The sequence below is a fragment of the Furipterus horrens genome, unplaced genomic scaffold, assembly GCF_987537825.1.
Source record: "Furipterus horrens unplaced genomic scaffold, mFurHor1.1.pri manual_scaffold_6, whole genome shotgun sequence".
NCBI classification, from domain to species: Eukaryota; Metazoa; Chordata; class Mammalia; order Chiroptera; family Furipteridae; genus Furipterus; species Furipterus horrens.
Window position 1 is genome coordinate 119,741,690 of NW_028327176.1, and position 18,297 is coordinate 119,759,986.

An 18,297-nucleotide genomic window follows, 5' to 3' on the forward strand; every position below is an offset into this window, starting at 1 on the left:
TGATTAACAAGGAAGGAACCATCAAAAAGAATCATGATATAGATCTGTTTTGAATACAAACATAGCTACCATTGGGATGATTTGGGAGGAAGAAGGTGTCTTAGTGATTCAATAATCCCCCATGCTTGCTTTTCCTAAAGCATATCTAGATAACAGGCACTCACCAGAGGAGAAACGTGTGTCACTGTCTTTATTTGATGCCATGTCATCCTCCAAAATACCTTAGTGATTCCTGACTTTTTTCTTCTCATTAGGAGTTTTCAGTTCATATAGGTGCAATGAAATTTGATTTCTAGTTTGTAATTTTTAACCCAGTAGGACCAACTAAATAATCTAAAGTATCTTGAGTCATTCTATGCATGAATGAAAAGTATTATGAGTCGTTATTAACATTGTGTACTAGGTGTTTCTCGCTAGTAAACTCCTTTTCCTTAGAGACTTGTATTTGGAACGATAATTATTTCCCTCTCAGTTTGAAAAAATAGAGAAATATTCCCAAAAGTCTTGCTGAACCAACAGTGTGATTGCTGTTCTCAGCTACGCGTGCTCATTCTGCAGCACCGACATGACAGACAGCCAGGGCAGACAGTGCTGGAACATTTTCTGCTGCACAACCTTGGATGAGTTAAAATGTTCTTAATTCTCAGTTTCCATATCTTAAAATGGGAATAATGATACTTCTATTTCATAGATTTGTGCGGATAACGTGGTTAGTGCATGTGAAAGGGGCTAGCCCCATGTAGCAGCTTGTAGAAAACCCTCTATGGACGTTGGTAATTGTTTCCAACACATAGAATATGAGCAGTTATGAACTTGCATTCTGGTTCTGTTGGGATAGATACAAAGAGATAAGGGATACATGGTATCAGTTAGGAGTTGGGGAAATTTTCCTCTGAAGGGCTAGAGAGTAAATATTTTATTCTTGTCCACCTTACTGTCTCTACACACTACTCAGTCCTGCAGTTGTAGCATGACAATACATAAACAAATGGATGTGGCTGTGTGCCAATAAAACTTTACTTATTTTTAAAAAACAGTCATTAGAGGACAGATTTGTTCCCAAGACCATAATTCACCAATCCTTGGCTCTAGGCCCTTGGGTGCTCCCAAGTACAGTAAAAAAGCTTGTAAGACTTGTCAAGGCAAGCCAAGAGGAGGCAGGGACTAACTCCTCTGCCATACAAAAGAACATGGAAACTGATATTTTCAGAGAGATTATTTTATGAATTTACCAGAGATGAGTAAAAGTAAAAATGATGGCCTAGAACAAGCAGCTTGGGTATTGTTGCTTTAGGTTTTTGTTTTTAATCTTGCATTTCAGGATAAATAACTTCAACTTTAAAACAGATCCTTCCCTTTTTATTAGACATTTCCTTGGGAACTCAGTTCCTCCTCTGGACCTCAGAAGTTTCATATTTCTAAGAATAAAAACTTTTGTAGATTTATTGGTAGAAAAGTCTGCTCCTGACTTTCTCTCCCTTTCATTGTGTATGAACAGGCAGCAGAGGGGTCCTTTCTCTGGTAGTTTGACTGGAAGGAAATGGAAAATGGGTATCAGAGGAAATCATTCCTTTCCTTTTTTATTCTTATTACCATTATAAACAATGACAAAAGAGAATTTCTGAACAATATCAGGCTCTGAAAATGAGCCAGGAGCTTATAACAACCACTTAGCACACTTCATGTTTCACCAGAACTGCTAACCATGAGGCAGATTCTGCTTCTTTCAAAGGGAAGCAGCTACTGCACATGCTCCCAGGATAGGGGAGCAAGAACACACTTTCTGGACCTTTCTCAGGACCCCTGCTTGGGAAAGGCATTTATGGGAAATTTGCACATTCTGAGATATGGACATTTACATACAGCATGCAACAGACACCCGCAACCTTCTCTTTGTTAACAAGGGGTACAAATGAGAAAGGAAACAAACCAGAAAATAAATGAGGTAAAATATTTGCTCCCTGTTTTATAGAACAAAAAGTTATTGAGTTGGACTGCAGCGCGGGGTCAGACAGGTGGCTGACCTGGGCGTTTGGGGACATGACAGAGGGAGAAGCTGAATGGCAGGCTCTGTCTGTAGTTCAGTGGAGTTGCTCTCAGGTAAAATCAAGTCCACCCTACTTCATATTGTATTTTGCTATTCAAAATGGCTCGTCCCTTCCAGGGCTGTTATGATTTAATCAATGCCAATTCAAATGGATCTGGTGCTTTATTCATTAGAAAGAAAAAGTTATGTCTGTGGTGATAAGGCAAGGTTCTCATCAGATTTCTCTTTGTTGTTTTGCAGCTTTCTCCTTGTGTTTGGTTGCTTGATTTTGTCAGTGTTTTCCACCATCCCCGAGCACACAAAATTGGCCTCAAGCTGCCTCCTGATCCTGGTAAGTGAAACCTACGAACAAAAATGTACATAAAGTTAATGTAATATAAGAACTGCCCGTAATATTTATAATATAGTACACAAAAAAGTCCTATCTGGAAAAAAGTTACTGTGAAGTGTAAGTTTCAAAGATCACTGAAACATTTGCTTACCATTTTAACCTTTAGTCAGTCCTCAGGAATATGTAGCTATATTCGGGATTGCTATTATATAGCAATAGCTTGTGTTACAGTTACATCATAAATAGAAGTGAATACTTGGAAGCAGTTTTAATGATGTTTATCTACAAATATGGTAACAAATAAATTATATAAATTATAAGAAGAATTAATGTTCATGAGGTCTCTCATTCCATTGCTAAAAGTTACAAGATAGAGAGCATTTTCCAATCATCACAATTTAGCAGCAGATAAATATAATTGGCTAAGATCTATGAGAATATAACACATCATTCAAAAAATAAAAACAGAATACTCCTTTATGCTCTTTTTAACCAACAGAATGCATTATGAGTTTTGCTGCTAATATAGTTACCTGATGAGAAATTCTACAGTTTGCTGTCAGTCTTCAACCACACAGAATTGCTCAATTTGTTTTAAAATGAAAAAAGACCCCAAGATATTTTATTCTGAACTATTCTGGGATTTTTGAACTCTTATACTTTCTATTACAACTAAACTATCGCACTGTATACTCAAATCACATCTCTTTGAAAGTTTGGTTCATTTACATACATTCTGACCCATTCGCTTAATCCAAAAATATCGGGCTTGACAGTTTCAGAACTGCCTGAACCATCTCTAAACTGGAATTCACTTCTGCTGTAAAAGCTGGTGAACCACAAAGAGGAGAGAGAAAGAGGGGATGGCACAAGAAGACTGTGTACCCTAACAAACAGACATTGGTTTATGTACAGCAATAAATATTTAATAGAAGAAAATTATTCTTACCTTGAAGGTGGAAACTGAAAGATGTCAGCTAGTTTAACCTGAGTGGAGGGCAGCTGCTCTTCGTCTGTATGTCTTCAGATGGCTAGATGTTACCAAAACTTCAAATTTCAGTCCTACTTCAGGGAGAAATCATTTTTGAGACTGAAATAAATCTATTCCAATTTGTTTCCACACAAATTGTGCTCAATTAAAGTTACTCCTTCAAACTTCCAGATAGAGAACAGCCAGACAGACCAAAGAGCTCACTGGGGATTTGTTGCATTTGCAAGGTTTCCATATGGGTCACAAGCGGCCTTTTAGCCTCATGCACCCCTTTGATAACAATAAGTGACCTGAGCCCAAGGTCTAAGCTGTATATGTAGTTCATATACAGAACTACAATTGGGAACTTCAGAGTGAAAATATAAATCTGATTGTTAGACTTGGGAACATGAAAAACTGGATGACCAATGATATATAGTATGTGTAAATCAAACATAGGAATGTCACAAAAAGGTTTCTCTTATCACCAGATCAGGAATCCAAAATGTTAGGTTTACCTCCTCTGAATCTATGAAATATAAACTCAGTTATTGCTAATGAGTTTGTAAATAGTCCAAAGGAAACCATGTTATTAAAAACCTCAAAGCTGATTAGTATCTTGATTTTTAAACTTCTGAACAATTGATCCGTTTAGTCAGTAGAATGCACTTGAGAAGATAAAAATGTAGATGTTGACACATGTCCCTCAATCATTTTTTGCCAGCTTTATTGAGATATAATTGACATATAACATTGTGTAAGTTTTAAGATGTATAATGTGATGATTCATATATGTGTATACTGTGAAATGATTACTACAATAAAGTTAACTAACACTTCATTACTTCACATAGTTACCATTGTTGTGTGTAGTGGGGGAGAACTTTTAAGTTCTACTCTCTTAGCCACTTTCAAGTATATAGTACAGTATTGTCAACCACAAATACCATGCTGTTTATCAGGTGCTCAGAATGTATTTGTTTTAGAACTAGAAGCTGACCACCTTCACCCATCTGCCCCACCTCTCACCCCTAACACCACTAATCTCTCTGTTTCTATGAGTTTGGTTTGGGCTTTTGTTTGTTTGTTTGTTTCTTTGTTTCTTTGTTGTTGTTGTTTAGATTTCACATAGAAATGAGATCGTACAACATTTGTCTTTTTCTGCCTGACTTATTTCACTTGGCATAATGCCCCCAAGATCCATCCATGATGTCACATATGACAAGATAGCTTTCTTCTTATAGCTGAATATTTCTTTATATATCACAGTTCTTTTATGCCTTTCTTAGTTGATATACACTTAGTTTGTTTTATGTCTTGGCTATTGTAAATAATGCTGCAGTGAAGATAGGGGTACTGATACCTCTTTGAGATCCTTATTTCATTTTCTTCAGGTGTATACCCAGAGGTGAGACTGCTGGATCATATATATGGTAGTTCTATTTTTTACTTCTCGAGGAACCTCCATATTATTTTCTATAGTGACAATATCAATTTATGTTCCCATCAACAGTGCATGAGAATTCCCTTTTCTCCGCATCCCAGCCACCATTTGTTATCTCTTGTTTTTTTTTTTTATAATACCCATTCTAACAGGTGTGAGGTGGTATCTCATTGCATTTTCCTGATGATTAGTGCTGTTGAGCATCTTTTCATGTACCTGTTTGTCATTTGTATATCCTTTTTCAGTCTTGAATACCTTTGAATTTAGTCCCTTGATGTAAATGAGGCCGTTGTTTTGAGCATGGTGGTAACTTCTGTAGACAGATGTTCTCAGAAAAATATTGCTACCTGACTTTCCATAGGGAGAGGGTTTGCTTTCCCTCCTATTTTTGTACTATAGTGATAAATTGTCAGGGTGTGTCTGAACCCAATGTGTATTCTTAAAACCTACCTAGAAATATGCAGACTGTGTTACAGGTCAAAGATTGCACTGATGTTATTCTTCTTCATTAATGTTTTCTCCCATAACTACATTTAACAACAACAAAAAAAGCAAGTATAGCCTTTTTATTTATTCTTTAATAATTAATGAATTAGTTAACATAGTATACCATAAGAGTTCAATTAGTTGTAGGATACTGAGGGGAAATAAAAACAAGAGCAACCTTAATGATTTAGGGAATCTCTTATTTATTCTTTTAACATGCATGTTTGAGATAGTTAACCTGATTTCAAAGTCCATTTATCCTCTGAATATCTAATCAAACATAATTCGTAGAACACAATTCTGACTAGCAGTGTTTTTAGTTTACAAAATGGAGCATAGCTAAAGAACTGCTATCCAAATAGTAATAGAAATGGCTTTTTTGTTTGTTTGTTTGTTTTTCTATTATAGTTGTCCCACTTTTTCCCTATTGCTCCCCCTCATCTTGCCCACCCCTTTAGAAATGGCTTTTTAAGTGTTTACAGAAGTCACCTTGGAAACTTTTGGTCACAAGTACAACAGATAATAAATTTAGAAGAATTATATATAAATCAAACATCAAAATTGTATATTTTTCATAATTGTCCCAATTGGATTTTTTTAACATATTAAAAAATGTTTCTAACTTCTGATTCTATTTCTGTACAAATAAAGGTACCCACACTTTTGACAGGCAGCACACTCCAGGCAAACTGACCCCCGGACAAACTGCCGAGGGCCCTCTTTGACACTCACATCTCCACCTATTTCCTTGAGGGCACTAAGCATCATAGGATTTGGTCTTGCTCACCTCCTGGGGCCCTCATAGAGTCTCAGATCTCCATATTTGACCCCAAGGGGAGGCTCCCATTATTCTCATCCAGAGTTGTGCCCCCAATACTACTTGCAAACTTGTAATGGACTTTCCTCAGTTACAAGCCAAATGAATACTCCTGTTAATTTGCTCCTTTATTCTTTTCAGTCATGTGAACTGGGGTTTCATGATATATACGAGGTTCCCTTATTTCTCTCCACAGAAGCAGCAGAGCCTAGACTTAAGAACGTGACTGACACTGTTGAGTTCAAATTCACTTCTACCACTTTTTAGCTGTGTGATTTTGGGAAATCACTTTCTGTGTCTTATTTTTCTCATTGGTTAAAAGTGGCTAATAATATACCTTATTCATAAAGTTGTGAGTATTAAATTCCAGTGCTTAGAAAGGTAACAAATATTATGATCACTGGCTCTTCTATATATATAACGGGGTGTAATAAAGACACAAGGGGTTAATAGTAGAATTTTTGAAAATGCTGTATTTGAGAAAACATACTTTTCTAAAGGAAAACGTATTTTTGCAAGAGATTTCTCACCACAAACACTGTTAATTAAGGCAACTTTTTACACAAACATGTTCATTTAACTAAAATTGACTCAATGATATGCATTCAGCAGCAGCATGTGTTCACAATAACTACTTATTTTTGATGACTAATGAAACAGATTTTTACTATTGTAATTTTTTGATAAATGTATCTGATGACAATGTCATGGCTTTATAAGCTCTTCTTCTGAGTGGAGCACTGGGCAGGGATAATAGCAGACCTGACTGGGGACCTAGCGCTGCCCTCTCTCTGGGGATAAAGCTTATGAATTCTAGATCATTACACAAAGCCGTGTGCCCACATACCAAAGATAGTTAAAAGCTGGTGTTAATTTCTTATCTTTTGTGAATTCTTCAAAGCCAAGGGGGAGTTTGCATTTTTTAAGTCACTTTTATTTATGACTCATTGATTTCTTATTAAAAGGAAAAAAACTTACAATATAAATATTTCTCCTCCCATTTTACTGAATGACTAAGTTTCAAGATGATATACCCATTGTCAAACAAAGCCAGGATTCCATGACCTGGCTGACTGGAAACCTGGAATGCCTTCAAGGCATCCAGTAACCTCATTCTCTTGCTTCTTAATCAAGATTGACAGGTGTATCATAGTGCATTTTCCACCAATAAGGAAAGTACTAATGTCTAAGGCTTCTTTTTGGTTCCAAATATGCCAAGTGATGCCTACACCCTTTTACTAGGGATGTTAGTTTCTTTTTTATAAAAGGTCTATTTACAAACTTATCAAAAATAGGTGTATCAGTTCAGACCCATATAAGATCTTTGTATAAAGAATTCTAAATACTACTGTGTAAGCAGTCAACGACCTGGCCTGCAGGGTAAATAGTCAAGTGTAAAGTTGTGTCTCTAGTCCCAGTTCACTTTGTTCAGATGAACATTATGCTATTGAAGGGAGTACTCCTATTTCCAGGTTAAACTATTGTGTAGATTCTTGTTTTTACTTGTTTTGATTTTATTACCTGAGGTTATATGTTTTAGAATTTCATGTTCTACTTCTTAAGAACAATGCTGTTTAGAGTGTATTTCTTCTCAATTGGATAACTTCATGCCTTCCAAATTAATTTTAAAGTATCCATTTTAGGCCTTTAACACAGATTGTTCAACACATTGAAAATGGGTACCTCTCCATTTAAGTAAAGTGATGAATAGCATCTGTAAAATGTTCACTGAAGGTGATCATTTCTAAAAGTGCCTGGCCACAAGCAGTAAAAAGATTGCCATTATCAATTTTAGCAAGATAGAGAATATCTCAGCAAATTTGTGCCTCTATCCTCCTACTGTGCTAGAAAGACTCCAAACCACAAGTGGATTGTACTAAGCATCTGGACAAGTACTCAAACACATGGTCAAATATCCAGGTTTGCCCAAACATCTGGGTGCTTGGCACATTCTAGATAGAGCATATGCATATTTGCTGTTTTTTGCTTCATGTAGCAAAGCAAACATGGATTTGCTGTTACTTTGCAATGAATCAGTTCCTGAAACATGTACAAATCTAATTTAGGCAGATCTAATTATATCTTAAATGCACTAGTGGAGCTTACTATTTAAAGAAGCTCTTTAGTGAATCCTTTTGTAAAGTCAAGGGTCCTCTTGAAAAGCTAATAACAGTTTCATAATTCATCTGTGTTGCAGGTTTGTTTTCTTCTAATTTGGGTGCCTGTAGGATTGTTTTTAATTGCCATATAAGTATCCATGATATGACACACTACTGAAGAATTAGAGCGATTGTTGCCATTTTCTATCAGTCAGCATTAGTAGAGAAGGGAAAAATCAGTCATAAACACACTTGCAAAATAGAAAGATTTGCACATAAAAGTGTATAGATTTGGTGTGAAAAAGATTACATTAAGTCTTCACATTTAAAGCTCTAGCATTAAACATTGTAAAGAGAGTATAACAGATAAGAATCCATTCAAGGATATTAAACCTTATGTTTGTAAGGGAAGTGACAGAGTCTAGGATATTAAACAATCAGATATGAGGAATGAGTGATGCTTCATGTTGCTTATCACACCCCTGTAATTTACTACAGAAAGCTCTCAGAATATCCCAATGAGCATTGAAAAGTGCAATTATTTTCCTTTGCTTGTCTTTCATCAAGGGAAATGCAAATAAATTTTAAAATGATTTATGGAGACTAACGACCCTCATCAATCTGCTGACAACTGAAAAGAAAAAGCAGTGATTTAACACCTACAGACTCTTAACTGAAGGATAATAATATAGTAAGTTGCCTTATGAAAAGTATTTCATATATTAGAGCCAAGAGTTATTCAAGTTAAAGATAATGAAATAGTGTCTGAAAAAGAACAGGTCTCTGTCTACAATTAAGGAAGGAAAGAACTTTCCACGCTTCTGATGTGAACATTTGTGTCTAACCGGGTGGTCCAGTCTATATCACAGAGTTGCTCTGTACAATTTTGTTTCAAGACTTGATGAGCAGCCCAGCAGACATCCTTAGAGCTATCAATGAGCCACACTGGGCCAGGTCTGCTCTGATCTCCTATGTCCTTTTGAACTCCACAAAAGTATATTTGACTGAGAGAGAGAGAGAAACAAGGTGGTATGGTAAACATTTGAGGGTTGTTAGAAAATAACAATTCAACATAGTTGGCAATAAAGGAAAAACACCCTTCTCTTATGTTCTTTCCAAGCTTCAATAATTTTCACTATTTGGAACCTGGCTCCAACCTGCTCACTTCCGGCCTCATTTCAGATGTTTTTGAGGCAGTGTGGTTCCCATTCACCCTCTGTCTTCTCACTGCCTCTCTGACTTAGATCTACATATTGCTCTGACCTATATCCCATCCTGGATTCCCAGCTGATGTCTAATCCTGTATATTTCCACAGATTTCCAGATATTTCCTTGGATCCTACCTACCCTCTCTCCTAATTTCTCCAGACCCAGGTCCTTAATTTATTGCAATGTTAATTCAAAGATATGCATATATTAAGTGCTTCCTACATTCCAGCCTCTGTGCTGGAGACTGAAATCCCAAATATGAATAAGACATTGCCCTGCTCTGGAAGCATATCTAAAGCACATTCTTATCTACAACTTCTGACCAACTCTAGAAAAAATTAAAACCTTGAAATCATGGGTTTATAGAGACTAAATGGTGAAACTAGGAGATGAAAGACAAATTGATTAATTCATTATTTTTTAATTCCCTCTTTAAGACACATGCACATGAACGATTCATCTATTTCTCATGAAAATCACAAATAAGGTTATCAAAAACTATCTTCAATGTAGATGACCACTAATCACTTCCATATATTAAATGTTGGTTTGGTACTGCACAAGGCCAAAACCTGGAAGCAGTGGGCATGTCCCCTGTTCCCATGCAGCCATACATCAGGGGTCACAATTAAGGTGACAAGATATATCGTGCTTCTGCACAGTAGATTAGAGAAAAAATTTCCAAGCTGTAAATGGCAGCTTGACAAACAACATTACAGGCTGGATTCAATGAAAATGCTGCAGACCTGGCTCCCTTCAGGACTATAAATCACAATGAATCCACGGACCATTACTGGAAAATGGAGAACAGGAAAAGAGACTGTGCTTGTGTGACAGGCCCTCCAGCCTTGGCTTGCTGAAGACTAATTGAGGGCAATTCAGCCCTGGAAGATCTCAGCATCATGGGAAAACCTGGAAAGCCTTCCATGGAAGAACACTACAGAACAGCCTTAACAAGGATATGCAAACCCCAGACCTCAACCACCCTTGGAGAAGTGGGGGGAGTAAAAGCAAGAGGGAAGATTCATTCTGTTTCTCACTCCCCTCCCCCAACTTTACTGAACATTTTTTCATCAGGTAAAATCAAGTACAGATCAATATAAAATGCAAAGAGATCCCTGGCCAGGTGGGTCAATTGGTTGGAGTGTCTTCCTGTATACCAAAAGGTTGCAGGTTCAATCCCTGGTTGGAGCACATACAAGAGGCAGCCTCTCTATATAGATAGATAGATAGATAGATAGATAGATAGATAGATGTAGATATCAATAAATATATCCTCAAGTGAGTATTTTTAAAATGCAAAGAGAAACCCTAACATAATGGGAGAATGTTATGCAGAAGTAGGCATCCCTGCCCCTTCAACATCATGATAATAAAAACTGGAGAACTTGGGAGTTGATTACAACTCCATAAAGCTATAAGGTTTTCTGTTCCAGTTAACCCAACCCATTTGCTTCTCTTCATCAGGCTCCTTCCTGGGACATCTTCTGGTTTGGACCCATGGTCCACAGCAGTGGAAAATGGCACAGGAAGGGTCACTGTTGCCAGGCATGGATAGGCATTCAACTAGCTGAGGCAATTGAACTGTGTGACCAGGTCAGGAAGCAATGCAGAGCTCTAGGCTGGAGATCAAAAATGGGAAACACCACACTGGGTCCTTCAGAAGAATAGCTGTGAGGACAAGTGTTTCCTTGAGTCACCTCTACAAATTGAAAGATTTTTTTTTTTTTTTTAATTTTGAGCGGCTCATTGATCCTTTTTTTTTTTTTTTCACTCATCCTGTATTCACTAATCACCTACCAGATAGGCTGTGAGCCAGAGGCATTGCACACATTACACACCAGCTGTACACTGAAATGCTCATATTGTACCCATCCCTGTCTGTGATTGTTCTTCAAAATTATTTTTCTAACTAAATTAGGTGGAGAATTTTGAGTTTTATGTATATGCAGTCCCTTTTCTCACCCTACGTTTTCATAACACAAATTACCTGATATACAGTTTTAAATAGAATAATGACATCAATGTAACATGGAAGTTAAAGATGATTTTCCCATATATCAGCAGCTGAACATAAAGCATATTGGCCCAGCTGAACGCAGCAAGCCTGGAAGAGTGCTAACTGCCCCTGTTTGCCGTCTTTATTTGGGCACTTGCTTTGCCTTGGAAGTGCTTTTAGGCAATTCTCCCAGTCTCTGTGTAAAAGATACAAATGTAAGGTGATAAGTAAAAGAGATCTATCTTTAGCATCACTACATTTTTTGCAAAACCTGCAAACCTATCTACTAGTGACGTGTGATGCGGGGCCTTTGTCTCGGTAACTCAGCAGCCTGAACACTTCCCAGCATCCTTCCATCAAGCTGCCTTCACATTTGTGTTGTGAAAGCCAGGGTTACTGCAGCATTTCCTCTTTAGAATTTGACATAGCTTTTTTTCTTTTTTTTTTTTTTTTAGATTATACAAATATAGCTTTTATTTTTTGACATATCTTTTTTATTTTATAGTTCCATTTGACATTTAATATTATTTTATATTAGTTTCAGGTGTACAACATAGTGGTTAGACATTTATATAATTTACGAGTTGATCCCCCTGATAGGTCTAGTATCTGCGTGACACCACACATAGTTATGACAATATTATTGACTCTATTTTCTATCCTGTATGTTACTTCCCCATGACTGCTTTGTGACTTCCAATTTGTACTTCTTAATCCCTTCACCTTTTCACCCAACCCCCCAACCTCCCTCCCATCTGGCAACCATCAGTCTGTTCTCTGTATCTCTGATGTTGACAAATCTTTTTAACACTACTGAAATATTGTTAGGATTGTTGTTTTTGTAGGATCTGTGCTTCCACAGGTTTAGAGTGCTTTGCCATAGCTCTGTTTTCATCGTAAACCCTGTTCTGCTCAGTGAGCATACTTGCTCTAACACCAGGCTTGGCATTAAGACCAACAGTCCAGTCATTGCACTGTGGCTGGAAAGCACTGTATATAGGTGGGCACAAGCTTATCTGTTTTGCCTACTCAGAAGTGCACATTGTGTTCTGCTTAAAAACATGGTCTTTTCAAGGGAAAGGCATCAGGGGCACTAAGTTGGGTGGGTGGGTGGGTTGTCATCCTTAGGTCAAGTAAATCAAAAGGATAAAAACCTATATGTCAGGTGGTGGTTTGTAGTATGCTTTATCCAGACCTTTCTACTCTCCTTTTTACCAAGCTATGCCAAATAAATCTTTACACTTTACAGACCTATTCATCAAAAGTTCAGATTTTTAAATTTAGTCTAAATTGTAATAAAAAAATAACTTTTATGCAGTTTAGATAGAAAAAGTGTTGTATAGTGCTGCAGGTAGAATCAAATTTTAAGACTGTTACAGTCAAGGAAATTGAGAATCTTTTATTTCAAATATAAAACAATTTGATGTAATCATTGTAAACTTTATTTTTCACTTTATTTAATTCTGTCTTTTGATATTGTCTCAATATGTAAAAAACCTGTAACATTTGGATTATTCTATCTTTTCCTGCTTTAACCTAAAGTAAAATTCCACTGTGGATGATGTGGCTCAGTGGATTGACCTCCGGCCTGCAAACCAAAGGGTCGCAGATTCAATTCCAGTCAGGACACATGCCTGGGTTGTGGGCCAGATCCCCAGTTGGAGGCATGCAAGGCGCAAGCACACATTGATGTTTCTCTCCCTCTCTTTCTCCCTCCTTTCCCCTCTCTCTAAAAATAAATAAATAAAATCTTTTTTTCAAAACATTTAAAGTAAAATTCCAAATAATATTTAGAATTAAAATATCTAATTCCTTACCTTGCCACATACAGGCTTCTCGCATATCTCTGGTTTTTCCTATATCTCTAGCCTCATTTTAACACCAATCTCCCTTAAAATTGGCCATACAGGCATTGTTATATGTATGTTTACCTATACATATATGTGTAAACATGCACACACACACACACACAAACTCTTACTGTCACACTCTACCATCCAGCAATACTAAGCCATTCATATCTTTCATGCATACCATGTCTGCCTTTATTTATTATATTTCTTCTATTTTAAAAGCCCAGTTCTACCATTTCTCTTCACCACCTTGGTAATTCCTATTCATTTTTTAAATCTCGGCTCATCTCCTCTCTTCCTGGAAGTTAACCCTAACTCTCCAGGAGATGTGATGGTACCTTCCTCTGTGCTCTGGGGTTCAGTGCAGCTCAGAGGAAATGGCCAAGAGCAGCATTCACACTCCAGTATGATTGCAGGTTTTCCAAACATGTATTTCATTTCTGTTAGGCTAAAATAAAATTATCTGTCAGTATTCTTTGTATTTACTAGTTTGTATGTACCACAGTGCCTAGCATGTAGGAGATGATCAATAAATATGTGAAAATTAAGTGATTGGCCATTCAATCTAAATACACCAGCAGTGATTGTCCACATGTAACCTTGTTTACTTATCTCTATAGCATCTATCACTATTTATTATTTTCTTATTTATTTGTGACTCTTTTTCATTTGGTTTTTGTCACCAGAATACAAGTGGATTTTTGTTATTGTGTCCACTTTTTCTCCAATGCCTAAGCAAAACACATGCTCAAAGCTAAAACAAAAGAGGTACAAGATAAAACTATCAAGTGTGTGAAATGAATGAGTAGATACAGATTTTGCTCTCCTCAGCTATTAGCAAGCTTTTAAATAAATTAGTGTATAAGTTCAGTGCCTTCAGAAAAACATTAAAATACTCTGATTTTAATAAATCTTTTAATTGTAGCAGTATGAAATTCCAAAACCAATTTTTCATCCATATGGAAGACCTACAAAAGCAAATATAAGTATTGGACAACACATGATTCAAAAATCTAGAATAATTATTTGCTCAATTTTTCCTTTTTTCCCTACTCATCCTCCTTTTCTGCTGAGTTTCACTTACCCTTCTGAATCGGGGATAATCAAGTATTTATGTTATTAAAACAAATATTTGTACCTAATATCAAAGCTGCCTGATCATTAACATTAAAGAATAGTAGTATAGTTCTTGCCAGTGTGACTAGGAGCATTGTCCCATAAACTGAAGGTCACAGGTTTGATTCCCAGTCAAGGTATATGCCTAGGTTGTGGGTTCAGTCCCTAGTCCAGAAGCATACAAGAGAAAACTGCTCAATGTATTTCTCTCATATTGAAGTTTCTCTCCCTCTCTTTCTCCTTCCCTTCCCCTCTCTCTAAAATAAATAAGCATGTCCTCGGTTGAGGAATTTTTTTAAGTATAAAGAATAATAGTATAAAATGAATTGGTAGCCAACATTAAAAATGAGTAGGATCATATAACAGGAGAGAATTACTGCAATGACCTAGCCAGTTATTCAACACTTGCATATTATAATTAAAAAGTCATTTACTAATGACTGAGTCATTCACTAATGAACTCTAGTGGCAAAAGAAATAGGGACTAATGTTTCTAAACAACCTCCTATGATAGCATTTTAGAACAATTGAACTTAATTAAATGTAGTTATCACTCCCTCCTCAGATCTCATGCAATACATTATTTATATTTCACTTCTGACACATATTTCCCATTAAACAAGCATTTTTTAAGTACCTATTATGTTCTAGGCTCTATGCCTTAGCCTCTTCCTTAATCTTATTTGGATTATTCTATCTTTTCCCATTTTTTTTAACCTAAAATAAAATTCCAAATAATTTTCAGAATTAGAAGGTCCAATTCCTTACCTTGACAGAGAGAAGCAAATTTGAGTGAGAGAATCAAAAACAAGCAGAATCAGAGACTATGTAATCCACAATATGATGGTTTAATAGAAATGTATAAAAAGAACAATTGGTTACAACAGAGGGAGTGATTAATTCCCCCACTGTGAGTTAGGGAAGGCTGTCAGTGGTGGGGATATTTTAGATTGGTCTAGAGTTACAAAAATCTGGGCAGTATGGCTAGATTTTAGAAGGGGTCAGGTAGATGAACAGAGGCTCGAGGAAGGTTGAAACCATACTGAAAAGAACCGAGTTTTCCAAACAAAGTCATTTGGATTTTATGCTATAAGTGATGAAAATCAAAAGGAGGTCTTTAATTAGCACGATGACCTGATCAAATGTGGTCTTGAGAAAGATAATTCTGAGTATTCCTTGGAGCATAACTGGGATGAAGAAGGTTCGGGAAAGAATGGAGGCCGCTATATTGCTCTGAGCCATGTAGTGAGCATCTGGACTAAAACAGAAGTGGAGGAGAAGAAGAGAAAAGACTTAATTCAGGCAGCATTTGAGGGGCAGAATTTGAAGTGAGAAACAGGGTGAAGAGGCCTGTGAGCCTGACTCTGGGCTGTGGTCGAATAGTGACGCCATTACCCAAACTGAGAACACAGAATAGGTTCAGAGGAAAGAGGCTGGTTTTTAAAATATTACATTTCGTTCATTTGTGGACCATCAGATAGCACTGAAAATACTGTATCTATAGTCCAGAGGATGTGGGAGTTGAGATTTGGACATCACGGGTATGTAGGGGAATAGAAGGAACTCTGAGAAGTGGAAAGTGAGAAAATTGTACAAGAAAGTAGTCACCATCATTATGGTGAGCAAATCACTCTGAAATCAGATGTAATGTTAATACCCTTCTCTATGCCACACCCCTGGAAACCTTAAGCCAAAAATTACTTATGCTAAAATGTACACTTGAGGCATTTCATTGGGCAATTTCCCAGGATATAGCTTACCACTTGGGTCAACTGCAACAGTGAAATTCAAATGCTTAGAGCATTAGCTTACAAGCAGTCTCATTCCAAGTCTTGTGGCTCCTGGATGATGGATGCAAAGCTCTGGATGGACCCTTGTCCCTTGAAGGAGCTATGGACCAACATTGCACTGAGGACCCAGTGAATTTAATTAATTTTTTAAAGCAAAATTCTTTGAAAGTTCTCACTGAAAACTGTTTTTAATTATCCTAAATCTAGGACAAAAATCCACAAAGCTTTAGGGTGATTGCCATCCCCTGCTGTTGCCCATTTTCTCACATGATAGAGGGATGGAGTTCTCCAAGAGATGGAGCACCTTGGAAGGTTTGTTTCTTTTCACCCATAAATGTACAAGGTTGTGGGGGATCAGTGCTTTGCAGAAATCAAGCACGTTCCCCAAATATCATTGTCTTTCCAACAATCACTGGATAAATCAAAATCACCTCCTAACATGACAGACTATTTGCTGCACCCTTGAGTACAACTCACTTAAACTGTTGTGAGCAGTAAAATATCAGCCCTTAGCCTGAAGCCTCTGACATAAATAATCCTGGCCAAATAGCTAAATAGCAACTATCAATACAAGAGTTCAGCTGTTAGTACAAGCATCTGTATCATTAGGACAGAATGATCAAAGGGAATTTTACTTAAAAGAAGGTTTAGATAACTTACATGTGTGCACTTCCCTTGCTATGTCATCAAATGACGACTGGGAGTAAAAAAATATCAAAAGTTTGAGATTTTCAGGAAACGACAGCAGGAAAGCCAAAGAGAAAAAGAATTAACTGCTTGAGAACAATTCTAAGAAAAATCCATTTGAAATTGAAGGATTAATCTTTCTCTTGTCTCAGTAATATTCAGAAATATAGATAGATGAAATAAAATGTCAATGTGATTTAACTGTAGCCAGAACCAAAATTCATCATTATGTTTCTGTCAATGACAACTTTTTTAAGTTATAAGATAGAAATTTCTAACCACTATGGTGACTAGACACTTTTTATAAGACTGACATTTTAAATGAACAAGTGGGTTCTTTTTATAATAGGCAAAATATATATCACCAAAGCAAGTAACCACAATCAACTTTTATGAATCATGTCCCAGCCTGAGGACACTAAGATGTGGAGAGCATGCTGCTTGTCCAGTGGCCATCCATTACCCTCCCTGCACAGCTCAGCATTGCTTAAAAGTTCCCATGACACTTAAAAATTTTAACATTTAAATAATAGTATCAAATATAAACCATATGCTTGTCATTTCCAAAATTTAAAATTTTATTTTTCAATTACAGTTGATGTACAATATTAGGTTCAGGTGTACAACATAGTGATTAGACATCTATATACCTTACAAAGTGATCACCCTAATAATTCTAGTCCCCATCTGACGTGATACATAGTTATTACAATATTATTGACTATATTCCCTGTGCTGTATTGTACATCCCTGTGACTGTTTTTATAACTAGTATTTGGTAGTATTTTTCCTTTTATTGAATTTATTAGGGTGACACTGGTTAACAAAATTATGGGCACAATTCCACAATGTATCATCTGTTCCCTGTATTGTGTGCTCACCACCCCAAGTCAAGTCTCCTTCCATCACCATTTTTCCCCCCTTTACCCTCCTCCATCTCTCCACAACCCTTTCCCCCAAGAAATCCCCATATTGCTGTTTGTTTCCATGAGTTTTTTTCTCTTTGTTTTCTCAGTCCCTCTGCCCACACCACCCAGCACCTCAATCCCTCACCACACTTCTTGAACCCTTTCACTTTTGCTTATTCCCTCAATCCTCCTCCCATCTGGCAGTCATCACTTTGTTCTTTATATCTATGGGTTTGTTTTTGTTTTGCTTGTTCCTTTATTTTGTTCTTTAGATTCCACATACAAGTGAAATCATAGGGTATTTGTCTTACTCTGACTTATTTCACTTAGCATAATAACCTCTAGGTCCATCCATGTTTTAGTAAATGGCAAGATTTTATTCTTTTTATGGCTGAGTAATATTCTGTTACATATATGTATCACCACTTTTGTATATACTTGTCTATCAACAGGCACTTAGGTTGTTTCCATATCTTAGCTATTGTAAATAACACTCCAATAAACATAAGAGTACACATATCTTTTCGAATTGGTCTTTTGG

At 36.7% G+C, this 18,297-nt stretch overlaps 1 protein-coding gene across 2 annotated transcripts in view; it reads left to right on the top strand.

The window, feature by feature from the left end:
- Nucleotides 1-18,297, top strand: part of KCNQ5 (potassium voltage-gated channel subfamily Q member 5) — a 538,864-nt gene that overhangs the window by 349,259 nt on the left and 171,308 nt on the right. For both annotated transcript variants that reach the window (XM_090282660.1, XM_090282661.1), the window contains exon 2: nt 2,288-2,378. In XM_090282660.1, the coding sequence (XP_090138786.1) occupies nt 2,288-2,378 (91 nt within the window). The remainder of the gene's footprint in view (nt 1-2,287; nt 2,379-18,297) is intronic.